The sequence below is a fragment of the Pithys albifrons genome, chromosome 1 (genome assembly GCF_047495875.1).
Source record: "Pithys albifrons albifrons isolate INPA30051 chromosome 1, PitAlb_v1, whole genome shotgun sequence".
Classification (NCBI taxonomy): Eukaryota; Metazoa; Chordata; class Aves; order Passeriformes; family Thamnophilidae; genus Pithys; species Pithys albifrons.
The window spans coordinates 69,329,351-69,356,872 of NC_092458.1; the positions used below are offsets into that span (position 1 = coordinate 69,329,351).

General features: G+C 43.7%; 1 protein-coding gene across 2 annotated transcripts in view; it reads left to right on the forward strand.

Annotated features, from left to right (window-relative positions):
- Window positions 1-5,550: 5,550 nt before the first annotated feature.
- XPO4 (exportin 4) overlaps window positions 5,551-27,522 on the forward strand; it is an 81,149-nt gene continuing 59,177 nt past the window's right edge. For both annotated transcript variants that reach the window (XM_071554158.1, XM_071554168.1), the window contains exons 1-2: window positions 5,551-5,637; window positions 26,938-27,043. In XM_071554158.1, the coding sequence (XP_071410259.1) occupies window positions 5,557-5,637; window positions 26,938-27,043 (187 nt within the window). In that variant the 5' untranslated portion in view covers window positions 5,551-5,556. The remainder of the gene's footprint in view (window positions 5,638-26,937; window positions 27,044-27,522) is intronic.

Here is a 27,522-nt window from a genome sequence, read left to right on the forward strand (position 1 = left end):
AGTTACCTTGCACAGAAGCCTCTATTCACAAAATTCTTAATTCTGCTCTTGGAAAGGCAGTGAAGATCTGGGTTCATATTGGGAAGTACTGACCAATGGCACCAGTCAGCACTACCAAACTTGCTTACAATTATTTTTGCAGAAGCTTTTTCTCAAGAGGGCAACAGTGACATACTGTGCCCAGGTAACTTGACTAAGGCCATCTGTATGGAAATCTACCCAGGTTATCTGAAGCAATTAATCAGAATTGTTTGAATTGCCTGGTGGGAGATCTCCTGTGTCACTGGAGATGAGCATCTCAGACTACCACAACTGGAACAGCTAGTGCTAGAACCACTACTCTGACCAGACCTCTGCGAGGCACTGATGAAAAGCCAGCAATAAACAGGGAAGTATTGCAGGAATTTATTGTAGAACTTATTTGCCATTTCTTTACAGAATTTATTGTAGGAATTGCTGCAGAAATCCAGCCAGCGAAGGTAGGTGTTAGGAAAAATGTGCCTGGGAGAGGAAAACAAACTGGGCCTCCTGGCCAGGAAAATGAGGTCTACTGAAAAAATTTCAGGCTATGTGGGAAGAGATCTGTTGAACATATTTGGAAATCAAGCTTAGAAAATAAATTAAGTGCATGTCCTGATAGGAGAGGATGGTTTCTACAGCTCTTGCCTAATTAGTGATGAAAGATTAATTCCTCCCAAGCTTGCCACTTGCATGCTTGCAATTGTCATTGCACTTTCATATGAGTGATCCATTTCCCTACTGACTTTTATTTCCTTACCTTATCTAACTCAGTGCTCAGTCACTTCTATTTCCTTATCCTAGACTTTGTCAGATGCTCCTGACTACAACATATTGTTTCCAGTTTTATTGTATGCATCCATAGGACTGCTTACACATTTAAAACAAAATGAAAAACCCTAATTCACAACTGGTTTACTACCAACTGTTGGTTCATTTTCCTTAACATTTTATTCTTTAGCCAAAACGAGCAGGAGTTGGCTGTTTTCAGATGTGGGAGAAAGTAAGCTAGAGAAGGACTGCTAGAGTAGGAAGCACAGGCTCCATCATCACCAACACTTTCTGGCAACAAGTCCAAAAGCTTTGAACTATTTTAAGAGTACCAACACCGCAAAAGAGGGAAGCATGAAGGAAGAATGTGATGCATCTTTTTTAGCCAACAGCAGAAATAGCTTCAGCATTCACTCTGACAAGATAAATGAACAATCAGCTTTTCTAAGACTAGCCAAGAGAACATTAAGATTGTAATATAGCTGGGAGAAAATGTGACTACTTGAACATATCAAAAATAGTATGACCAGCAGGACCAGGGAAGTGATCCTTCCCCTGTACTCTGCGTTGGTGAAGCCACACCTTGAGTACTGTGTTCAGTTCTGGGCCCCTCAGTTCAGGAAAGATATTGAGGTGCTGGAGCGAGTCCAGAGAAGAGCAACAAGGCTGGTGAAGGGACTGGAGCACAAGTCCTATGGGGAGAGGCTGAGGGAGCTGGGGTTGTTTAGCCTGGAGAAGAGGAGGCTCAGAGGTGACCTCATCACTGTCTAGAACTACCTGAAGGGAAGTTATAGCCAGGTGGGGGCTGGTCTCTTCTCCCAGGCACTCAGCAATAGGACAAGGGGGCACGGGCTTAAGCTCTGCCAGGGGAAATTTAAGTTGGATATCAGAAAAAAATTCTTTCCAGAGAGAGTAATCAGGCATTGGAATGGGCTGCCCAGAGAGGGGGTGGATTCACCATCCCTAGAGATTTTTAAACGGAGATTGGCCGTGGCGCTGAGTGCCATGATCTGGTAAATGGACTGGAGTTGGACCAAGGGTTGGACTCGATGATCTCGGAGGTCTTTTCCAACCCAATCAATTCTATGATTCTATGATTCTATGATATTCACTGAAGATTACGCCACTCAGTCCTTCCACAGAAAATGACGGCTGCTGATAATACGGTAAAATGCACGATTTTGTCTGCACATATTGCTTCTGAAAGAGGAATGGATTTAATGAATATGCTAAAGTGTGCTCAAATAGATAACTTCAGGGGAAAGGGGAAAGACAGATTGATCAAACCACTATTCCTATTCAGGGAACTGACGGATGGCTCCTGTGGTGTCACATCTTACCTAAAATGGAATAACCACCACAGCAGTAGAGGCTGAAGACTGACTGAAAAAGGAATCTGGAGGTCCTGGTGGACTGTGTACACATGAGCAGGGCCACCCCTTGAGGCTGGATAAGATGGAAACTGAGGCTGACCACAGGACAGGCAAGACAGCGCCCTCAACAACCTGGGTGCCATACCACAGGGTTCAGGTGGGGTGGGTTCAGGTAGGGCTGGAATGGTCACAGGTCTTCTTTAGAGTCCAAGACAAGGTGAGATGAGTCATATCCAGAGTCCAGACAGAAAGTCCAGCCTGGAACTGTAGAAGACAGAGTCAGAGAAAAAGTTCATGCAGAAGAAAGGGCTGAAGGCAAGGCTATATATTACACAGGCCAATCAAGGAAGGCCAACTGATAAGCTAAGGCAACAGGAGACAGGACTTGGCACAGGCAAACCCATAGTATTGCACATGCTAAAGTCCCAAGTCAGGGAAATTCAGGCTCAGCCACTCACTTTACTTGGTCCTGACAGGTACCACACCAAACATAAGTGAGCAGGATGCCACAGTGCTGAACAAGGCTACCTTTATAAAGACATTCTATGTTGTTTTTACAGGCGGGAAGCCAGTAGATCAAAAGAATTAGTAGTCCTCTTTACTCAGCACTTGTTAGGTCATGTCTGGAAAACCACATCACACTCTGGGGGGCATCCAGTATGAGAAAGAAGTTGACAAATTACAGAGAGTGCAGCTGAGGGCAGTCAAGTTGGTGTGGGAGGGGGAGCACATGGCCTGTGAGGAGAGGCTGATGGAACTGCATCCAGTCAGAAGGCTTGAAGCAGGACCCAAGACCTTTTTTCCAGCGCCTGAGATTATCAAGAAAGTGGAGCAAACTCTCCACTGTACCACATGGCAGCAGGATGAGAGGCAAAGGGGAGTAAAGGTCACTGTGACAATCAAGTCTTGGCATTGGTTGCCCAGGTAAGTTGTGCTCTCTCCATTCTTGGAGCTTTCCAAGACCCTGCTGGATGAAGTCCTAAGCAGCTTGGTCAGAAGGCAGAAGAAGCAGAAGGTTGGCATGGAGACCTTGAGCCCCTGCAGCCTGAACAATATTATTCTATTCCTATTGCTCCCATGACTATTCAAGTGTGCTGCTGAACACACAAGTCCACAGGAGAATGAAGGACCTTTGAGTATGCTAAAGAAGTTGCTGAAGAGTCTAATTTTAAATACAAGTACAGAAATACTTAACTGAAGTAGTCCTTTACTGAACACAGAATTCTTTAAAATAGGTTTTTTCCATACTCTTTAGGTTGTTTTCTTTTACATATTACCTCTTTGTACACAAACTTCTGAGTATTTAGCTCTTGTTTCACTGTTCTTTAGAGTGAGACCCATTGTACATTGCACTGTTTGCCCAGTAAACACATTCCAGGACTTAAGTGTGTTGTCACACTTCCACTGCCTTTGAACTCCTCTGACTCTGACTGTTGGTTCAATTTTCCTTATATTCATCCCTCCTCTCAGTGCAGCCCTGCTGAACTCCTCACATTCTTCAACTGTAATGTTGAATATCACGCTGAAATGCATGCAATGTTTTAGCATGAATTACTTTACCTCCCAGGTAAATCACAAAATCAATCTTTTACATGGTTCTATTGCTACTTTTAATCTTGTCTAATAGGGAGCACTGCCATGCCCCTTTCAACACTGCAAGCTGTCATTTCTTAGGAGAAAAAGTGTTCTCTGGAATAGGAAAGATGGATTTCTTGCTATCATTCATGTCCTTGATTCTTTCTTCTGCCTTTCGCTATTACATCATATCACTGGCATGGAAACACTGCACATTTACACTCAGATTATTTGAACAGTCCTCAAGCATTCAACATTCCTATCAGCCTGCTCAGTTAAGTTGATAAATTTCAAACTTTGCGTAAGTTCAGCACTAGAAGTCAGCTAATGCCTCCTCAAGGCTGGGAGAACTGTGGTTAGAAACATCTGACACTGTTAAGAGCAGAGTGGTCCAGAGGGAGCTGGGGAACAAAACAGCCGAGGCCGCTCAGTGGTCTGCACTCTGAAGGAGATTTGGTCTAGTCCTATGCACTGAACACGCCTTGGCAGTTGCCCATCTTCTATTTCGGCTTCATCTGAAGCTATCAAAGCTCCAGTGTGCAAAGTGAAGTGGAAACCATCAGATTTCTTTAACAGGCAAACTCCTTAACCAAAATGAAATGCCAGTGGAGGAATTATCTGAGAGTTCATTTGCTCTTACAGATGCACAACAATGTTCTCCAGTGTATCTTTCAGTGTTGACACTGTCAACTGTGCCACATCCTGTAACATGAAAGGAGCTCCAGGAGGATTTATGTGGGAGAAGGTACATTTTACACCAGTTTGAAACATTGGCTTGGGGTTTTCTTGTCTGCATAAACCGGGTCATTTGCAAAGACACTGACCCACCACTTTCTAAGCTGTATTTTATAAAGTAAGCTTGTCATCCTACCGCGAGTCTGCAAGCACTGTTGAGCCCAGGAAATGCCACCACCCAGTGCCGGCAGCCTCGCCGCCACCTGAGCTCACCAGGAGACACATGGAAACGTAGATGAATATCCGAAAGGTGGCTGCCAAGAGGATGGTGCCAGACTCCTTTTGGTGGTGCCAGCAACAGAACGAGGAGCAATGGCCATGAACTAAACCACAAGAAGTTCCTCAAGGTGAGGAAGAACTTCCTTACTCTGAGGGGGGCAGAGCACTGAACAGGCTGCCCGGGGATGTCGTGGAGTCCAGAGACATTCATAACCCATGTGGACACGTTCCTGTGTCACCTGTTCCAGGTGATCTTGCCTTGGCAGGGGCGTTGGACTGTATCATCTCCAGAGGGCCAGGCAGGTGCGGTAACCTCGGACCAAGGCGAGGGCCGGGCGGGGCGCGGCCGGTAGGGATGGGAGGCGAGGGGAAGGGAAGGGAAGGGCGGGCAGGAGTAGGAGGCGAGCAGGGGCAGGGCAGGGACAGGGGCAGGGGCAGACACGAGGACGGGCAGTAGGCGGGCAGGGCGAAGCGGGTATGGACAGGAGGGCGGCCAGGAGGCGCAGGGCGGGCAGGAAGCGCAGGGTGGGGCGAGTAGGGGCAGGGAGGAGCGGGCAGGAGGGCGGGCAGGAGGTGCAGGGGCGAGGCGGGGCGGGGCGGAGCGAACAGGAAGGCGGCCAGGAGGCGCGGGGCGGGCAGGAGGCACAGGGCGGGGCGAGCAGGGGCAGGGCGGGCAGGAGGCGCGGGGCGGGACGAGCAGGAGGCGCGGGGCGGGGCGGCCCCTCCCAGCCGTGGGTGCTGCGGCGGCGCTGCCGCTTCGCTTCCGCGGCGGGGCCGGGCCGGGCCGGGCCAGGCCAGGTTGGGATTGGCCGCGCGGCCGCCGCGCCCCAGAATGCAGCGCATGGCGCGTCATTGAAGAGAGACCATGATGGCGGCGGCGGCCGCGGCGGCGGGGGGCGCCCCCGAGGTGATCGCCCAGCTGGAGAACGCGGCCAAAGTGCTCATGGTGAGCCGAGCGGCGGCACCGCCGCACTCGGGCCGGCGCCTCGCCTCGTCTCGTCTCGCCCCCGGAGGGGCGCCCGCACTGGACTCCTCTCCCCTCCCCGCCTCCGCTCCCGCCGCTCTCGCCCCGGGGCGCGGGGCTCGGGGCGCAGCCCGCCCGGTCGCGGGGGCTCCACCGCCCCGTCCCGCTGCCCGCCCGGCCGGGCTGCCCCACTCCCTGCCCTTCCCGGCCGGCTCCGGGTCCCCGCAGCCGGGGCCGGCCCCGCCGCTGCCCCATGTGCCGCCGGCGCTGGGGCAATGCCGCCTGCCCGCGCTCTCCGCCCGCCCCGAACCCCGAGCCCGCCCCGCCGCGGGAGCCGAGCCGAGCCGGCAGGGCAGGGAGCAGCGCTCCGACCCTGGCCCCGCCGTGGCCCCGCGCACGGCCCTGGCCGTCCGGAGGTCGTGCCCGTGCCCAGCCCCGCGGAGACAGTGGGAAGCGGCCTCGGGAGCGGCGCCATCCCTTCCAGAGGTTTCCTTCCAGCGGAGCAGCACCGAGCAGCCACAGGCTCACGGTGCTGCCGCCTTGAAGGAAAGCCATTAATGGTGCTTCGCACCCTGCTATGTTCATTGTCAATTAACCGTTCTTGCTGACTGTGAACATGCTAGTTTCATAGTGGCATGGAAAAGAACGTCCATATGGCAAAAGATCAGAAATGTGATGCAGCTGGATACCAGTGATGATCATTGGTGTTAAAACATCCTGGTTGTGCACGTTTGTGAAAGACTTCTGTTTGAATGAAACTTTGAATGAAAACTGTGTGTTGACTGGTGTAGTTTACAGGTCTTCCTTGCATCTTCTAAAAATGTTCAGGTGAAAGCCTTACCTATAGTATTTATCTTGCCAAAAAGTGATTCTAACAAGTAAAGTTTGTAGGTTGTTGATGTTAAAAGAGGTTTCAAAAGAATGGAAGAAATAGTAGTAAACTTTGCCTGGTATCAATAATTAATCACTGGCCAGAGCCATTGCAGTTGAATGTCTCACTGAAGCAGCCTGACTAAAGCAACAGGTGATCAGCTTTGCTCATGGGTGTCCCATCAAAATACATGTGTGTGGCTCCTTTTGATGTCAAAGGCTCAAAAATGTTGACTGTGTTTCCAAACAGGAAGGTAAAGGTAGCAACAAGTACTGTTCCTTTTAGGAAAATACTTTTCAAAGTATGCAACCAGTGATGCATTTTAAACTTTGAGCTGCTTTTGATTTGTGCATGCTTTGCAAAACATAACTTTGTATGTTGTTAGATGTTCTTGTAATGCCTTTTTATATCAGTTTTAAAAATAACACAATTGCAGTACTTACCAGGAGTGTCTGACTTCATAGGGGAAATGTGTAGTAAGTATTATTATGAGACAGAACATGTGTGTGGAACAAAGCTGGTGGTTAGGTAGTTTTCAGTATCAAACCAACAGCATGTGTTTTGCATCTGTGCTAGAAGACTAAATGTTCCTTGTGTGGGCATTGTTTTCCTAGTGTAGCCCTGCTGTCATATAGGGAAAAGCAACGTACTGTGGAGGTAAATTAAGTAAAAACATTAATGCAGTGAAAAGGTACAGGCCTCCTGTGATAATGTTTGTGCTTGTATTGAAGAATAGGTGCTGAACTTCCTGGTAAAAGTATGTCTTGAGTCTGCAAGCACATGGATGTTAGGATTCTTGTTGAATTTCCAGCTTCCTCCCTCTAGCCTCCGACAATATGAAAGCTGACTTGGTGTGTTATTTAGCTTTTTTTCTTGTATTTCCTTTCCACAGCTGATGTTGGAAGTTTCATAGACAACACTAAATTGGCAAGAGTTAGTTAGATACTTCTTACTGAGAAAGCTGCAAGAAAGAGAGGTATTTCCTAAAGCTATCCATGAGGGTAAGGACCCAGAATCAAGCTTTAGGCAGAGTTGGCTGTGGAAGAGATGTGAGAATTGTTTAGGGTTATTGCTCTGTGTACTTTCTCAAAAATCGAGTCTTTGGAGTGATTGAGGAGATGAGTGCAAGTCACCAGGTGTTTTACAAAGGTGGATGTGAGACCCCAGAGATTGAAAGGGTTAGGTGCACTGCTCCTGTTCTTTCTTGCTAGCCACTGTTCAAAAAATCAAAGGCTTTTGTGTGGGATCACAAAACGTGGGGAGATTGGTTGGGAAATCTTGGGCTCCTTGGAAAACCAACAGAACTTGAAAACGACGCCAGTAACAGAGTTGAATAAACGTCTGCAGATATCGCTGTCCCTTGCATTTAAAAGAAATATAGATTGCATATGTAAACCTTGCTTGTATAGAGAGTGTAAAACCTATGTCAAATTACTCTTTGTGCTTCTCCCCCTTGTTTCATGAATAATGGATTAGCTTTAGGCCTCTGCTGTAGACAGATATACAAACTGTAAATTCCTTACTTAAGAACTATTTGCATGTTGCCTGCCCCTGGATTGTAGAACCCTATATTAAGCAAGAAGCTGTACAAAAAGATGTCTTTATTCCTCCCTCCGAATAAAGTCCGTTTTTGACCGTCTCACTTTTGTTTCAGGGCTGCACCTAGACAGTGACGGTCTGAATTGCATTTAGGCACAGGACTGCCCTGTTTGGTAAAAGGTCTGCTTGGGGATAAGGGCAGGAGGTATCTGTGTGTGGCAGCTGACAGGCTGTGAGCTGATCAAGGAAAGTGGTGGAATCACTTAGGAAGGTATTTATGTAAAACTCTGAGGCCTTGTGGGAGGGAGGGTGGTGAACCTGGTGCTTGTGGTCATGAGTAGAGGTCAGCACCTTGCAGTGGGACCATACCTGGGGCAATGGGAGAGGGTAGAGCTGTGAGTGCTCTGACAGCAGATGCCAGAAGTTTGAACTGGGCAGAGAGCTGTGGAGGTCAGCAAGGTTTTCTTGTGGCAGTCTGTCACAGCTGAGACAGCAGCAGTCCTTGCATAATAGAGTTGGCTAGGAATGCATCAGAGGTGGTGCAGCCTATTGAAGGAGGGAGCAGGGAGTGGTGATTTATGTGATCTTGATTTCAAGCTGAAATACTGATCCATGAGGAGAATAATAAACTAGAGAAATTCAGACGTGCTAATATAAAGACCTGAATGTGTTTAATTAACTTTCCTCAAGGATAAGTGTGGATTACTGTGAGCTCTCTAAATCTTTGATAAGTATTTTTATAATTCTTTTTTTTCTTTATTGCCCTGGGTTAGTAGAGTTTTCATTTGGAAAATGACTTTTTGTATGTCAGATAAGGGATACCCGAGTCCTGATCTTATAAATTGTTGATCTTTATAGACTTTACAAATCATGGCATGCCATGTTTGAAAACTAGAAAGATTCAATCTGTCCTCTCACCAAGTGCCTCTACAGCTGTATGGAAATGCTTTTCCTTTGTTACCAGTAACACCTTTCAATAGGTTCTAGGTAGCCCACATTCAAAAGGCTTAGTTTGGGAAGTGATTGAAATTTGGTCTAATTGAAGAGTTGTTAGAAAAAGATGAAACCTATGTTATCATTAGCTGCCAAATATGACTTTGAAGGCTGGTACTGTGAAAATTTTGTTTAATGTGTGTATTTGCTATATAAAAAGTATGTGCTTTTTGGGGTATTTAATTCCTTTCTAGTAAAGCTAAATGGTATTTATTTGAAATAAGATCCCCATTAGTGCTTTGTTGTGAAGTTTTTCAGTGCCACAGGCTGGTGTACATCTTTGTCCTGTGTGACTTTGGCTTGGTAAAGATCATACACCAGCATCTATATGAACCAAATGAAGTTATTGCTCCTCCACTTCCAGCTGGCACTGCATTCCCTAACCAAACAGATTTCCTATCTATTATGTTCTGTTTAACTCAGGTGGTAATTAATGCCAGATATAATTAGTACTAGTTAAGCACTGTTTTAATAACTGTCTTCATGGATTACATAGGACATAGGTTATATTATCAAGGAAAAATTGTAAATGCCATCTCAGAGGTGAGAGGATGAAGTAGGAAGCCTGTCTAAGACTGTCTAGTTATTGCTGAGAATGTTAAAGCGCGTTGAGACTTTTTAGCATATGATTTCTGTGACACCTAAATGTAAATTCATAAGTTATAGCTTGTTCCACCCACCTGTGCTCGGTTCTTACCTGCAGCTCCACTTTCTCCCTTGTGACCCTGTGCAGAAGAGATTAATACTGCTGAGATGCCATAGGATTTAAACAAGGGAATGGATTTCTGTCAGGTTAGCAAGACAAATTGGCTATCTGTGCAGCCATTTAGGTTGCAGGGCTAGCAGAGGAGCACTGAAATTAGATTGTTGGACACGTACAGGGCTGGGCTGTCCCTGTTAGTGGTGAGCTGTCAGCTTGGCTCAAGTGTATAGTATACCTTCACTGTACAATTTACTTGCTAGCTCAGACTGTCTTGATATTGGAAATGCCAGACTTTGCTTGGAGGTGCACACTGGAAAGAGAAGAGGTTACAAGTTTCAGAAAAGAACATTCCTGCTGGAGAGAAGGCAAAAAAATAAATCCCAGTAAGTGTGGTTGGTGAAGTTAGTGGAGTAGACTACTTTGAGAGGCTATGGGATCTCCCATCCTTGGAGATATTTAATACTTGACTGAACAAGGTCCTGAACAACTTGATCTAACTTTAAAATGGGTTCTTTTTTGAGCAGAGGATTGAGTGAAGTGGGGTCCAGAGGACCCTGTCATGCTAAGCAATTCTATGTGGTGTGACTGAGTAGCATTGAAAGGTTCAAAAACATGTGAGCAAAGACTTTTGCAGAAGAATTCCCTTCTTTAAAAGTTTGTAAATGTTCTGGTTTAACTGTGGTCTTTTTTTTTAGAGTGGGAGTGGATTCACACATCACCATTTTCTCAGAGTACTACTTAGCTTGTGACTTATCCTGCCCTTTGAGAAAGATTTCAGGCTAAAGTGGGGGAGTCTAGTGGTGGGCTAGACCAAATAAGAGTATAAGGGAGCATATTAATTAATAAGACCAAATTGTTTATACCATCAACTGTGACAGTTTGTATGGTTGGCTCTTTTTGACCTACGTTTTTTAGAGATCAGGGCTGTTGTGGTAAGTGTATGAAACTGGTAGAAGATCAACCCCCGTACCTTCTAGCTAGTCCTCAGAAATCACAGGGTCTGGGTGTGCACAGGCTCAATTTCTGATTTATGGCCAGTTAGGCACTGTAAGTCTGGTCAAGTTGAATAAGAACTTTCATGTTTGCAGATTCATGAGTAGTCTGGTTTATTGAAGCAGCAGATTATAGATTCTTGTTAGATTGCTGATGATAAATACACCAGATCTACAAATTGCAAGTGCCTAGTGTTGTGTACAATTGTTCCTGGATGTGCTCCAACACAGTAAGAGGTATCAAAGAGGTATCTCTGCTTTGGGGAGCAGAGAGGAGCAAGCCCACAGGATGGTCTGCGAAGTGGGGTCATATTCTCACCCTTCCACAGTGGAGGATTTCAAATATCAGTTTTATACTCTGTAGAAAAATGAAGTGTGATTGTAGTCAAAAATCGCTGGCTGCCTGTTGCTGCTATCATAGATGGTGGGGGAGGGCAGCTGTTTTCTCATTTTCATATTGGTGGGTGTGTTTTTTTAATAAATGAGGGATTTTTAAAATGAGGGATAAAGAGGGTCTCTGGTTACCTTTAGTCAAACTGAGTTGTAGAATTTACTGCTGAAACCAAGGCATCACAGAACCATAGCAGTTCAGTATCTTCCTCCACCTGGCTGAGGCAGCAGTGAAGCCACCTGACCCTGGCCAGGTCTTTACTTCCATTTGTCTCCTCAGAGGAACAGATCTGGAACAAGGCTTGTTGTGCATGGTGAAGGGACGGTGAGTCTGAGGCTTGGCACAGACATGGAGATGCTCTTCTGTGCTTCACTGAGACAATGTCAGGCTATGAGGCCCCTGCCTCAGCGAGGCATCACTCAGTTGTTAAGCCTTGCTGCATCCCAGGTGCAAGATAAGTGGCTTAGTTCATGTTTTTGCCCAACCAGCCTGGTCAATTCTCTGCCATCTTGTGGCGTGTCTGTTGCTTGACATAACGAATCAGTCCATTTTCCACAAGAGCCATGACAATCCTACTTCCACAAGGAAATTGTTTCTCATTGCAATTTGTCTTCAGTGTGGGGCGGTTTTTCAGACTGTGAAGTGTGGCTCCATAGTAAGGGTGAAAGGGAGGGGTGGACTAGCTCTGCTTTTGTTATGACAGAAGAAATCAGACAAATGAATCATTCCAATGCTGAGAAGATTTGTGGAAGTCCTCCAAGTCATCACCTGCAAAACAAGCTGGATGTGTGTTGTATTACCTTTTGCTTCAGAACGTTTATGGTTGGTGCATTTTACAGGCACATGGTTTGGCTTACAGCTTAGGAGATAAGTACACGCAGTGTGCACCATGCTGGTGAAACTGTTACCTTGGAAGCTGAGAACAGATGTGAAGGGAGCATATCTGTACTACGGGTGAAGAGTTGAGATTAGAGAAGTGAGAGTTGATGGAGATTCTGATACCTTTGAAAAGCAAAGATACTGTTTGACGAAATTAAAGTCTAGTGAAATGAAATTCTTTATGCTTAGGGTTTGTTTCCTCTGACTTTCACAGAGGGAGCGTTTGTCTTTTTGGATCAATATAATGTTTTGCACCCATTTGACATGTCACTGTTTCACTGGCATATTTGTATATTTTGTTCCAAATAATCAGTGTAAATACTGTGTGTGTCTGCATTCATCTGCTGGGGAGCTTCATTAGTCCACAACTCCATCTGGATAATTCTTCTTCAGGCACTACCTACTGCTGTTTTCCCTTTAACCTGCTTCCTGAGAGTCTTATCGTTGTTATGCTAATCTGTGTTCATTAGTTAATTATCAGCTTTCCCTATGGAGAGGTAGAAGAAATCCTCTTGATTATTAAGTTGAGCTGATCCTGTCACAAGCAGATAAGTAAAATATTCCTTTTCATCAGCTTCTGACAGTGTTTTGATTCTAAAAAGTCTTTCTGAATTAGGTATACATAAGAATCTTCACAATTTTGATGCGTAGTGGGGTGTATGAGTGGCATAAACCCACATACCTGCTGGGAGATGTGGTGTAGAAGTGGAGGTGTCAGATCTGTGCTGTAGGAGATACTGATACAGGTCTCTACTTCTTTTTCATCCTGTTAAAGTCTGTCTGAAGCATCCTGTTGAATAGGGAGTAATTGTTCAGATGGGGATTTTAAGAAATGAAAGCAGGAGGGTATATTTTAAATAGTCCCTCTTCTTCCCCCTCCCTGCCTCCAAAAAAGGAAAAGTCCAAACTTCCCTACTTCTGAGGCTTTAAGAAGAGAGGCTGCTGTACAATGCTAGCTTTGGCTCTGCCAAAACTTAAGGTAGCAGTGTGCTCACCTGAGTGGCTGCATAGTGAACTAGATTGGGAAATGGATGCAGGAAGGAAAGAGTTTTTTAATTGAAGTAATTTTCACTGTGTTGCCTTATAGAGAATTCTACTACCCTGACTGAGATGAGAAAGCTTGCCTGTGCTCTTGAAAGAAATTTTGGTCAAGTTATGTTGTTAAACCACTTAGGAAGTAGCAGATGTAATTCTCTTTCTTTTCAAATGAAAATTGATTTGGTTTTTAGTAGAAAATATAGCAAAAATTACTAATATGGAAGCAAGTGAATGAAGTTTTTTTTGCTTTTGTGACTTTGTAAGTCAAATAAGTTGGTTTAGTGTTGCCTACCAAATTCAAAATTCACAGAACTATAAAAGTGAATATGAAGAAAGGCCAAAGATATATCATGATTTGTGCTGAAATTGTAACTTTCGGGATCTTTTGTCATACAGTTCAGCCATGTTATGCGCAGCTGTGTAAAATGCTAGAGGCACAGCAGTGGTAGTGTTGAAAATATGCCTTATGCCACAGTCTCTTGAAGGCTTTGTATAATTAATCTGTGACTGTGAAATCAATGAAGTGTAGAAAGGTGTTTTGCCATGGAATTTTACATATTATGGTTGCGCTTTCTGGAATTTCAAAAGACTTGGTACAAGTGAAGAATATCTGCAGTCCCAGACTTATAAGCGTGATGCAGACATAGGATATATTTTCACAGAAGCCTAAACCAGCCTAATAGTAAGTGGTAGAGAAAAAAAACATGACTTGTCTTTTTGCTGCATTCATTATCTCCTAGGTTAATGAACTGGGCTGTCTTTTCAAATGACCTTCCAGTTGCCAAAGCTAGCACAGGATTGTACTGTGTGTCTAGGAGTGGAGAGGAATTAACATGGTTGGGAGGAGAGGAGGAAGATCCCCAGATGCTACAGCTTTGGAGTTGTGGAGAGGCAGGACCTGTTCATTACTGTCAGCTTAGACTAGGATCCTGTTGTAATGATGGAAAATAGTAATACCAGCATCCTTCAAAATGTGTTCTTTGAAATCTATTCATTGGAAGAACTGCAGAAAAGCTATGTAATATTTTGTTGGAGTGGGTGGTGTATTCCTTGACTTTGTGTTTCCAGTTTTTCAGAAATGAGTGACTTGATTAGCTATTAAGGCACCAGGAGGTGGTTGAGCTATGTTCAGTCGGTTCTTCAGGTTGCTTTGGGGGGACCATGAATTTGACACTTTTACATCACAAGTAACTATCCTGGCTGGGGTGATCCCGTGGTGTAAAGGAGAGCACTCTGGACTCTGAATCGCAAGGACCTGAGTTCCAGTCTCAGTGGGACCGTCCCCTGGCAGTTCAATGCCTCCCTGCCATCCCATCCCGTCACATCTCGGATGCTCAGCAGGGTCAGCCCCGGTTAGTACCGGGTGCTGTGGCAGTCCCGAGGACTTCACTGTCACTGTCCAAGCTCGCTCGGCCGTGGCAGATGGACCTCAGGACTGAAACGGTGGGGCCAGTTCTGCACACGCTGTGCCTCACCTAAAAAATCCACTGCGCAGGCTGGAGGGGCACACCCACGTGGGGAGAACCCTGCCCAAATCTTTGCTTGCGAAGTTTGGCCATATCTATCTATCTATCTATCTATCTATCTATCTATCTATCTATCTATCTATCTATCTGTCTATCTCCTGGCTGATTTGGTTTTCGCTCCAACAGTGTATCAAGGAACGCAAAGACAGTTTGTAAAATTCAAAAAACAGGTTGCAGCATCATTAACACAGAGTCTGAAAATCCAGTAGCTGTGTGTACTCCAGAGGCTGGTGCACTGGCCTGTGCCACAGAGCATCTGTGGCTCTGGGACTTAAACAATGGTTTGTACAGAGATCAACTGGGTAACAACCAACACTGAGTTACACTATCGTTTGTTATTATAAAAGAATGTTCCAACTGCTGTTAATTGTTGCATTCGCAATGGTGTGCAGCCAGTATCAACGTTAGTAAGCAGCAGAAACAATTGTACAAACACCAACCACACTGGCTCATAGACATGCTTGTTGATGAGTTACTGCAGAGCTGCGCCCTGTCTGCCTTGTGGCAGCACAAGAGAAGTCATACCTCCATGTAGTGGGTGTCTTGGGACAGGTGGAAGGGTGTCCAGGCTGGTGATGTGGGGTCAAGCACCATCCTTTCTGGCTGAGGATCTGCATTTGTACCTTCTCTGCCTTGGGCAAGCAGCACAGGCTCTTCTCGTTTTTGCTGATTTTGCCTGGGTCTCACAGCTCAGTTACTTTCCTCTTGTGTTACACCTCTTGTCTTCAAGCTACATTTTACACATTTGTCACCATAGATTTCATGAGGACTTCTCCACAGCATCAGTGTATAGGTATGTGTATAGGAAACTGGAGATCCCCGGTGGGAGACTGGACCTGTATCTTGCAACAGGACTGCAGCCCTGGGGTGGAGGGGAATATGTTCCCCCTTGTAGGTAGATGCTGGTTGATATTAGGTGCCTTAAAGCTGAATTTTTGTGTTAAAGCAGTAGCTGAAAAGCATTGCATTAACCTTCACTGAGCTCAACTGCAAAGAGAGCTTTGCATGTTTTCTGCATCATCATTTTGTTGTTGGGGTTTTTTTTATTAAGGTTTTAACTGCTCGCATTTAGCTTACCTTTGTCATCTCTCCACTTACTGGCTTCTACTGTTTGCTTTGCTAATAATGTTGCTCCTATTTGACTTTTCTTTCAATCATACTCTTGGTAGCTTCCCAGATGGCTCATATTGCATCATTATTGTGGAAACATGCAAATAGGTTTACAAAATATGGACTCTCCTGTCTGGTGAAAAAAGTATGAATAGTGCTTTCCTTGCACAATCATCACCAAAGCCCAGGCTAAAAACAAGTGTGCTTCTTCCTGAGAGAGTTAAGGATACTAAGCTGCAAACCCTCTATTTTTTGATGTGGTTTTAAGTGGGATTAAGAACAGATGTTGGGTAGCTTCAGGATAATGAATTGTTTAGTGGGGAATATATAAATATTAAATTCTAATATCAAGAGAAATGGCAATATTGTTTCTGGAGGTAGTCTCCTGTTCATGTTACAATAACATTCCCTCTAACAGTGCTGAAAATCAAATATGTAATTGTGACCACATTTCTTCACAGTCATTTTTCAGTAAGTATGTGGAGCCCTGTGTCTGTTCAGAATTTGGGATTTGGCTAATTTATGCAGGTTTCAAAGAGCGAAGTCTGGTACTTACTTTAAGGGAGTCCTAAAAATTGCCTCTTCTAAACAAAATGCTAAAATGTTTCTGTGTGGAATAAAAAAACCCCTCTCAATAAAAAAATTATTTTTATAAGAGGTTTTCTCAAAATACCTGTCACAGGTCTGCTCTTCTGTGTATCAGAGGGGGAATACAGAGATACGTAACTTCTTTGGTAACATAGTTCAGGCTGTATTTGCCTGAGTGGAAGGAAGTGCTGAAACAAGGTAAAAGGCATCCTGCCATCTCAAATATGTACAGTTCTAGATGTATTTTTGCCATTTTCCAGTCATGGGCAAAATGTTAGGGAAAGGAGGTTTTTCTGGGTGTGTTCAGTGCAAGTCTGTAATTTTTCCTGATTTTGAGTGAAAGAAGTTACTCTCTTCGCAGAATCATTTTAAATATCACAATTTCCCTTGTCTTCCTTATCCTCCACCTAACACAGATGGTGAGCTTCCTCCTCTGATCCCTGTCCTCTTGCTCCTTTTTTGCCGAACTTTGATTTCTTGTCTGTTGCTACATTTTTGTTTGCTTACATGAGTTTTATTGCTTACTTGTGTTTTGTGTGTATTTTACTTGCTCTAACAGTTAAAAACCTTCAATAAAGGGAGGTATTTCAGGCCATGCCATTTTGAAAAATACACTTACCCAAAGGAGTTTTCCATGTCAAATTTATATAACGGAAAACTTTAAAAACTCTGAAAACTTAAAAACTCCCTTGTCTTGGTTTTAATTAACACTTTGTAAATAATTATGAAGGGACAAAATGGTTTTGACATTGTAGCAAGATTGATGAAGGAGGAAGTGCTAAAACCTGAATTTTGACAGGAAGCTGGCTGCTCTGTGTGCCTGCCTTTCTTCATTAACTGAAAGTGGAAGGAAATGCTTTTGTGATAGGCAAAGTCTAGAGCACTTGGAAATCAAAATGCATCTCTGTGTCCATTTAAGTGTTTCATGTAGTGATGAATTTTGACTTTGGTGTTGGTGGTTCTATGTGAGGTGGAAGGGGAGCAACCCCTGTGATCTCCGTCTGCACATGCTCACTATAGAAGGTTACATGCAAGTAAAGATATTACCACCCTTGCAGCAATGATGGGTTATAACTGTTCTTTCAGCAAGTGTAATTTGAAACTGGACTGTAGGAAAAATAACTACTGTTAGACACTTCTTCACTGACAGACAATATGAAAGTTTTGCTTTCAGGAGAGCAGATGCTGACTGTATTTGATGTACAGGGAGCCTGATAAATCATTATATATCATGCACATCTCAACTTAGGGACTTTGCAAAATGAGTATTGCCATTACAAGCATTATTATGCTCTCCTGTCTAGAAACAAAGGGTTCACAATGGTTCTTTCTTTACTTTAAATTTGGTATTGAAATTCACTGTCACTGTCCTGGCGCTTTTTGTTGTCTGTGCTGTCATGTGGGCACAGAAATGGGCAATACAGACATTAACTACTTGAATCTTACTATGAAGTTGTGATTAGGATTTTGAAGGCTGTGGAGGGGCTATGGTCTTATCTCTTGCTGGAGAGCCTGAACTTGTCATGGGGATAGTCCACCCTGCAATGAAGTCTGCGGTTATGTTGATGCTGAGACTCCTCTCCTTCCCACTTTATCGGATAACAGACTTGAGAGTCTCAGCTTGGGACCCACGTGTGTCTCCCATGCCTCCTTGTGGGGAAAGAGAGAAGCACCTGTAGTTGGTGGGAGCTGAGGGAAAAGTTTGATTTGTTCCCACCTTCTCCTTGCTGCAGGATGAGGAGGCCAAGCTCACTCCAGCTCCAGGAGATGGTCAGAGAAAGGTGTTGGCAAACTGGCCATAGCTTACAATTTAAGGCCAGCTACCACCAGCCTCTTTGATAGCTGAGGTCTAGCTGGAATGCTGGGGCTTTTATTTTCTGCCAAATCTCCCATCTCTTATCACAACAGAAAAAACGGTAGCAGGACTTGAGGCTTGTGTGAGTGCAGTTGTAGTAAGGGCACTTTGCCTTTTTGTGTCCTTTAGTAATGTATCCTTTAGGGTTCCTGTGCTACTGCAGTAGAGATGTGCCATTTCTGCTGAAGTCAGGGCAGGTTGGTTTATGTTAACATTAAATGCTTTAAAAACATTTGGATTTGGAACAATGAGACTTTCTATAACTGTTCTGTGTAGTTATGATGTTACTCTTCTCTTTGGCCTTCTCTTCCATAGTGAGTCACACTTGTTCTGTCTTGATTGAGTTTTCTTTGGTGTGCATGGATTGACTTCTTGTTGATTTGTTGGTTTTTCATGACTTCAAGGGACCACATAGGTTTGCCCATTGCCTTCAGTCAGGTATTTTTCAGAAGTTATTTTGCTAAACAGAACTGCAGGTCAGACTTCACTTGTGCTTTGGAACATTAGACCAGTGAATGTAGAGATTAGAAAATAAATAGCATTTAATTTAAGGGCCTGAACTGTAGCCTCATGTCAGCATTCATCCTCTGACTGTCCACAACTGGACTACTAAGTATCCATTATAGGATATTTCTCAGATCTGTCTGCTATCAGTGTGCTTAAACTCATGTCTAAACTGCAGTTATGGAGGAAGCAGTAACAAGTGAGTATAAAGCCACACATAATTTTCTAATGCAATTTTTCTTCACTGTTGTGTCACACTATATTCTGGCTTTCATTGCCTAAACTTACAGAAGTGAAAGACTATTAAAGTTTACAGTGAATTTTCTTGAAACCAACTTGAAACTTTTTCTTCACACACAGGTTATAAAGAAAGCATTAAGAGTTAAAAAAGATGAGATTTTTATCACAGTGTATGTAAGGTGTGTAATAAGTCTGTGTGCAGTTGCTGTGATTACTTTATAAGGCGGTCTGATGAGTTTGAACTTGCAACTCTTGGGCTATTCAGAATTAAGGCTTTTTCCCAAATTCTGCTGTAGCTATCCTCTGTGGGGTGGATGGTGTCTGGGCTGATCCTGTCCATCTGATGCTTTCAGGAAGTTGGCACGAGGCAATATAATGTTAGTTTAGTTGAATATATGGATTCCTTGTTGAACAACGTGCACAATCGTCAGAAGAAAGTCCTTAATGAATCCTGTGAGGAGACTGACAGCAGTCAGAGCTGATAGCAGATGAACAGCTCACATAAGATACATAGGCCATTTACAGACATCTGTTTGTCAGGGTCCTCTTACAGCAACCTGAGAGCTTCATCATTCTCTATTCTTTCCTCTTATTCCTTTCTGGTCCTGCTTCCTTGACCCAGGGACGCCACTTTACGTTCCTCCCTATTGCCTCCTGCTCTTCCTCAAGCAGCAGGTCTCTGGTACTTGTTCAGAGGCTGAGAAGCAGACATGAACAGTGGAAGCAGTTCCTCTGCAGACTGGTAGCCACACATCATGTATCTGAAGTATATTGTGCTTGTAAATGAATGGTAATTCATACAGTTGAGAACCTGAATAGTCTATAATTTTGGTCAAATTGTTAGTAGACAAGGAAAATCTCAGTAGTTTTTGTTCCTTAATCTGGAGAGGAAATCGTATCTCAGAAAATGTTTTGGTATTGATGGTAATTGATTTACTTTGGTTCTTTAGTCAATTTATGTGTATATATAGTATCTTATAGAAGACCATTTCAAAACTGAGATTAGATCTTATCACAAACCACAATTTATCTTCTGTTTTACTTGCAAAAGATTTAATAAAGTACCTCAGCTCCAAAATCCAAGGCAAAAGCTGATATGAAAAAATAGTCTTTTTTCCCTATTGTTAAGTTTCTGCATGAAAGCAAGACGTGAGTGAGTGGACGTGTAGGAGGCAGTTCCTCCAGCAGTCACACATTTGTTCCAAATATATACCAAAAAATGCTGGGCAATCTGGGGTTTAAGTTATTCAAGTCATAACTACTTTTGGAAAAGACTTTCTTAAAAAAGTCAAGTGCAGTTTTTGTTCAGAAAGTCTTAAATCTCCACTGTATTGTTTCTAGTGCAGGTCTGGTTGAAAGTTATTTATTGCATCTTACTTACTGATCTTCGAAAATAATCTTGTGTATCCTTTAAACTTGAAGATGAGTTAGTGCTGTAATTTAAATGATTGCTCCAAAAAGCAAGTGTAAAGGAATTAACTGGAACATAGTTGGAATTGTTTATTTTGCTAGCTAGGTTTTCTGTAGTAACTATTACTTAAAGGTTGGCAGTTGTGTAATGACAGATCTGACTGGGACAGCAGAAGCTGCTCATGATACCAGTTGCCTAAATTCCTTCTGGCCTTCTGCCCAAGGAACATCTGATCCACTTGTACAGCAGTTGCCAAATGCTGCAGAGGTGAGCATCTTCATGTGGCCTGAATTGTTGGCTCTTGGCATTGGCTTCATGAATGGACCAGACATCCTTGCATTGTTAGGTATCAGCGTCTGCTACAGAAGTAGGGTGAATATCTGAGAAGAGAGGTGTGGCTGATTGTCCCATTCTCTGTGCCTGATCCCTGTATTTAATCTCTTTGATTAGCTATTTTAATAAGACAACTGACAGTTCTTGACTGTAGGTGTGCTGGAGAGTAATTCTCTTAAGGTGTTTTTTGTTATTTTAAGATACAGAAACCTGTTTTCAGAAGGGTTTGAGCATCTTAGTAGAAGATCACAGTAAGTTAAAGTTTAGTGACTTTTGTTTATTTAGTTATGTTGCAGCTATAGCAATTGCTTACATGGATAGAGTAATATATTTAGCTGTCCTAAACGCATTATGTGCATTAGTTAAAAATTATTCCTTGCCCTTGTGTTTGATTATTTTTCCTTTTTTTTTTTTTCTCCTTCTCTTTCTATTTTTGCCCCTGCTCCTCTGCGATGTTAAACCATCACATGGTGTTCCCCTGTACGTGCTTCTCAGGTTCACTCAGGATCTTTCTCCTTTGCATATGCCTCACTGTTACTTGGCTTCCCTGCCTGCTGGGACATGTTAGAGAGCCATCTGGGCTTCCATTATTCCTCCTTTCTCTGAGCATGTCTTGCCTGATGGTGGCTGTCACTGAGCTCCAGACCCAGTGGTGCCATTGCTGTCTGTGATGGCTTTTGCTTATCCTTGTGCATGGATGGAGATCAGTTTCTTACGCTTTTCTCTCTCAGGTTTCCAGGCTCTCTGCAGCAGAGCCTAGGCACTATTCTGAAGGACAGAGAGTCTCTTTAATTGGATTTTCTTAAGCTGGTACTGGCCCACAGACCAGAGTTTGTGAACAGTTTTATTTTTACCTTTTGACTGCCAGGAAGGCAAGATTTCTGTGTGTATTTGGGGCAGCTCAGTGTGGAGAGTTTGGGGTGAATTTTACGAAGTCGCACTTCAGAAATACCAGATTTTTTTTTCTGCCCTTGTCAAGTTTGTAATGTACTTTACTTGCAGACATAAACATTGCCTTTGGCAAGAAGGTTCCTACTTGGCTTTAGTAGTAGCAGGTACAAGCAATTTGATCATTTTTTCTTAAAAGCATGTTTGCCTTTCCATAATCCTACTCGTGTTTAGGCTGTACTTTTCATAGGGACCTTTGAAGCAGGTGGGAATGCTGTGGGTGTCAGCTTAAAGCACTCCAGAGTACTCCCTCCATGTTCTCTCAAGCAGCAAAGTCTGGAGGAGTGCGTGACTCTTCTTTGTGACATGCTCATTTGCAGATTTCCCTCAGTGTAGTTGTAGAACGATGCTGACTTTGGTTGTATTCAGTGCTGTCTTGCCATAGCAAAAGTCTGAAAAATTGGAATTTGGCAAGCTTTCCTGTCTGCAAGGAATGAATGCTGTTCACCCCATCCTTAGTTACGTTTATACGTAATCATGGGCTGGATTTTTCTTAGCAAAGTTATGATGCAGAGGTAGAGGTGCAAGCTGGCTAACTGAATCATATTTAATAAAAAACTAAGCCATTATTGATTTTAATAGTAATGTTGTCACTTGAATGGTAAAAGTTGCTAATTTTAAGGTATTATCAGTGTCTTAAGTGATGAATAACTAATATCCTCTGGAATCCACAACTGTATTAGAACAAACTGTTGAACAATAAGCCACAAGATATTGAAGAGGTCAAGATTCATATGCCACAAGCCAATTCAGTCTTTTTATTGGCCTTGTAAGAAGATAGAAATTTCTTAAAATGAGGGTAGTGAGGCACTGGCACAGGTTCCCCAGAGAAGTTGTGGATTCCCCATCCCTGGAGAGGTTCAAGGCCAGATTGGATGGGGCGTTGTAGTGGAAGGTAAAGGTGTCTCTGCCAATGGCAGGGGATAGGACTGAGTGACCATCAAAGGTTCCTTCCCATCCAAACTATTATGAGATCTTGTGATTCTATTCTGTAATCCAAAACCATTAAGAAAATAATGTAATTTATATGATCAAAAAATGTATTTTGTATGTTTGCAGTGGTCAACAGTGAATGTGTTTGTTTCTGGAGGACCTTCCAAGCATGATGAGTGCTTGGGGTACATTTCTAACCCTGTTGTGCCAAGGAGGTGCTGGGCACTCGCATAAAGCGCCCTTGAGCTCACTAAGGCAGTGTTCTTGTAATCTGAAATTTGTGTGGAGAATAGATATATGCTCTCCTTTTCTTTAAAACCTAAAGTTAGCTGGACTTGACTTTCAGTGTACAGATGAAGACAGTCTCAGTGCAGTGAAGGCAGTAGCCTGTGAGCTTTAAGCTCCCTCTCGTGGCTGTATAGCAGAGTTTAAACCTTAACTGTTGTGCTTGTCTGTTCTGGACAGTTTTGAGAGTCTAAGTGTGTAATGTATATTAAATTATTGTGATTTTTAAAATTAATACAGGAATTTGATGTGCTGCATGCCTTCCCAAGGTGCCAAGGATCTTTTGTAACTGGTTTTCAGAGAAGAAGGAGGGTTAAAATAATGTAAAATAAGAGGTCTATTTCCTAGTTATTGTAAACATAAAGGAGATACTTCCCATGATAATTCTCTGGTTTTTCACTGGTGCCATAGTTTGCAAACGATACTCCTGAAACTACCCTTAAGTATTAGAGAACCATGACAATAGATGGAATCTCTGACCCTGAGATTAGCTCAGTTGGTTAAAACTTGGCTGTAGTAATGCCAAGGTGTCTTGGTTTGAGGGGAGAAAAACCCCAAAATGTTTACCCACAAGCGGGGGAGGGGGCCTTCTCCACAATAATCACGCCACTCTTTATCAAATTTAAGAAAAAGGAATTTTAATATAAGAAGGATAACTGTTCTTAACTGCTATATATAAACAGACTAGTGCAAACCGCTTCCCCAACACCACAAGAGAAAGAAAGAAAAAAAAACAACAAAACCCAGCAGGTTTTCCTCCGGGAGGAAAGTTATACTTAAGCAGTGTCAATGTCACAGTCCGGCTGGTTGCAGAGTGAGTTTTCCAGTCCCTCTCCAGCGAGACAGACGAGTGATGAGCTCCCAGATGAACTCTGTGTCTCTTGTCCCAGATGAAGGAAAAAGAAAGCTGAAAGTGGGAAACCACCACGTGTCCTGCAAAAGCAGCTGCACACCTCTGTCTCCCGGGTCACTGCCCCAGCCGGGGCGGGCAGGCCGTGACGGTGCAGGCGGTGGTGAGGCTGGAACAGGGGCCCGGGATCCCAGATGCGTGTGTATGTTTGGCTCATCTTCGAACGAAGATTTGGGAAGGGCTCTCCCCACGTGGGTGTGCCCTTCCAGCCTGCGCAGTGGATTTTAGGTGAGGCACAGCGTGTGCAGAACTGGCCCCACCGTTTCAGTCCTGAGGTCCATCTGCCACGGCCGAGCGAGCTTGGACAGTGACAGTGAAGTCCTCAGGACTAGAACCTACAGCACTCGGCATTTCCCAGGAGGTCTCCCATCCAAGTACTAATCCGGGGCTGACCCTGCTTAGCTTCCGAGATCTGGCGGGATCGGATGTCAGGGAGGCATTTAACTGCCTTCCCAGATGCAGGAACCAGGAGAAACAGCCGCGGCGAGGAGAAAAACAACGTCTCAGCCAGAAGCCCTAGCAGTAGCCAGCAGAGCAGCTTCCCTCCTCGGCAGCCACTGCTCCCGCGTTCCACCGAGCTAAGAATGGAATAATGTCCCCAAAAACAAGAGACAAACCTGCCCCCACCCAAGTGATCAACAGTTAACTACTTTTTGTTAACTGCTGGCATGGGCAGTTAGTGGCAGGGGAGAGAATTTACATAATAATCCCAAACTACAACACAAAGTCATGGGTTCAATCCCCTGTGTGGACCATTGACTTAAGAGTTGGACTTGATGATCCTTGTGGGTTCCTTCCAACTCAGAATAGTCTGTGATTCTGTGACAAATGTTAATGCAAAGTTACTTCAAGATCAGGTAGCCTTGATCTGGTCTTCTTGCTTTAAGAATGTGAATATAAATGACCCCAAATTTGAAAAACGTTTTGCTTTGTCACACCCAAAGGATTCCATCTAACATGGCTGTAATTAGTGAGGCTTCACAAGGCTGCAGGGTTGTGAAGTTGTGAGCTCCACTCCTTTTCTCCCCATTCTTGCACTGTCACTTGTCTGTCTTTTTGATGTTTATTTAAGTTACAAAAGAGTGTTTGTTCCCCTTGCCCCTGCATTCCCCTTTCCCCCTTTGTTGTTTGGGGGTTTTTTTGTGGGCTGGTTGATAGAAGGGATCATGCAAAGAGGTAACAAGACCACACAGGTAAGAACAAGACAGGAGTAGAACTTCTCCTTTTGGTAGCAGAGAGTTACTAAAATAGTTCACTTGTTTCAAGAAATTTGATTCTTAGTTCTCATGAGCTATATGTTCCTTGAGACTTCAGGGAATTCCAAGACATTGTACAGCACCAGAGGCTGTAGATGAAATGCACTTTAAATGATAACTGGTGCTGAAAGAAAAGTCTATGACTGTGCGTGTGCAGAGCCTAACACTGAACTGCTGCCTGGAATAAACACTGTGATCTTGTCCCCAGGGCTGGTAAGAGCTGTCCTGCTCAGGTTCAAATCACTGTCCAGGGAGGTCCTACACCCACACTGGCTGTAGAGCAGAGCAGGTTTATGAAGGGACAGAGCATTTATTCTGCACCCATGAGGCTTTTTTGCAGCTGCTTTCCTCCACTACTTCTTTTGCTCTCTTCTGAGGCATTCTTCATATCTGCACGGGAAAAGCTGTGAGAGTCAGAAATTTGCTGTGTAAGGACCCCCTTCAACAAAGGATCAGCAGCCTGCTCTTGCTTCACTTACTCAGATTATTAAATTGTAATCTCTGGTGTTATTGGCTCATACGTGAACCTTCTGTCATCTTGTGTTCTGTCAGGGATGAAAGAAGTAAATCAGATTTGATATGTTTTACTTACTGGAAAATATTTCACTTATGTTACAAACCTTGGCCTTTATGCTAAGATCTTTGTGTTTTTATTCCCAAAGCAGTGGGTAAAAATCCAAATGATGTGGCACTTATACTGCCCTCAGATTGCTAGGGACAGGACTGGAATTTGGAGTTTGAAAGTTCAGCTGGAATTCAGTAACCTATGCTGTCACCTTGACCCGGCTCTGCATAGAATTGATTGGGTTGGAAAAGACCTCCGAGATCATCAAGTCCAACCCTTGGTCCAACTCCAGTCCCTTCACCAGCTCTTCTCTGGACCTGCTCCAGCACCTCAATATCTTTCCTGAACTGAGGGGCCCAGAACTCTGCAGTTTGGATGTGATCTTTCTACATGTGCCTTTCTCAAAGGTGCTTTAGTTCCAATTACCCTGTTTGTGGTATCAATCCGCTGCAGGAGCATCTCGTGCTGTGTGTTTGTTCAGATAAATCCCAAATAGCAGAAATCAGAGACTGTTAGTGGCAGAAGTAGTGTGAGAGCAGCATGGTGTTGTGAGCAGGTGATAGCTTCTATGGGGTTGTTTTTACCTTGTGGGACAGTGTGGGGGGATTCTTGCCGTTGCTTCATGAGGTGAGACCGCAGTGCAGGCAGTGAGCTGTCCTCTGTGCTCCGTAGGCACCTCGCAGTAGACCAGGTGATTGCCGATTTTGTGCTTTACCTAGAGCTGATCTGCAGGTAGGTATCACCCAGGAGCTGCCTTTCAGCAGTGCAGCAGCAGGTGTTGTTGCCTGAGCAGCCGAGGTGCCCAGGCTGTAAGGGGGTGAGTGTGAGCAGGTTGGAGCCAACCCCACATGGGCTCACCTGTCTCTTCACAGTCTTCAGGATGTCAATTTCAGCATTAAACACTAGAGGGTAGTATGTTACTGACAGTGTTTTTGAACGTATTTGTAGTAACTTTTTAATCCCTTGAATTTATTACACAATTAAATACTTTAAAACAAATGTACAGCTGAAGGAAAAACAGGGCTTTGCTTCCGGGACTGAGTGTGTGTAATAGCCTTTAGTGGTGTGCAGTGATATTTTTGAGTGGAAAAATGATTGGGTTGAATTTAGATCTGACTTTTAGCATTCTTCAGAAGCATCATTGGGAACATTATACGTAGAATTATTCACTCTAGGTCTGATGTCTTGATATGGACACTTATGTGCACATGATGTAAATACACAGTGGTGTGTGTATATATATGTAATATAAGAAGAGGCTATGACTGAGAAAGAGCAAGCAGTTTCACCAGGAGTTACTTTGTTATGATATTTAAAAAGGCAAATATTTCTAAGTTCATGACATTGCTCTAATATATTTACAATCAGGATGGGGTTTGAGTGCTTGAACTACTTTTTTTTTTTTCTTTCAGGCACCACCTTCCATGGTCAATAATGAACAACGCCAGCATGCCGAGCACATATTCTTATCGTTTAGAAAATCAAAATCACCATTTGCTGTTTGCAAACACATTTTGGGTAAGTTTTAATAAATGAAGTTAGATATGTACATGCTTTTATAACTGGAACTGTGCTGTTCTTTTGCAGCTGGGAGTGTGAACATCAGTTTTGATTTTGATGAGTGGTACTTTCCTAATGGAGGGTTTAGCCTATTGCTGCACTTTTTTGTTTTGTTAGTGTCAGCTTCAAAACTGACAAGATGTAACTTCATGTAGCTAAGTTCCTAAACTGATTTAATAGATTCAGGTTTCATTTGTGACATGATTATTGTAATACTGTCTAATCCATAGAGTTTGTACAACTGCCAGTAGTGTGATTACTTGGCTTGGAGCTTCCCATTAAATCAACCAGAGGTGCAATTTTATACACTTCTGCCAGATTTTGGATTGGTGCTGATATTTTGCATGGCAAGAGTGTATTCCCAGTTCAATTACTTAGTTTCTATCTTCAGTACAACTCTTTTCTTTTTTGTGAGTTTTGTTTGTTTGTTTGGGGTT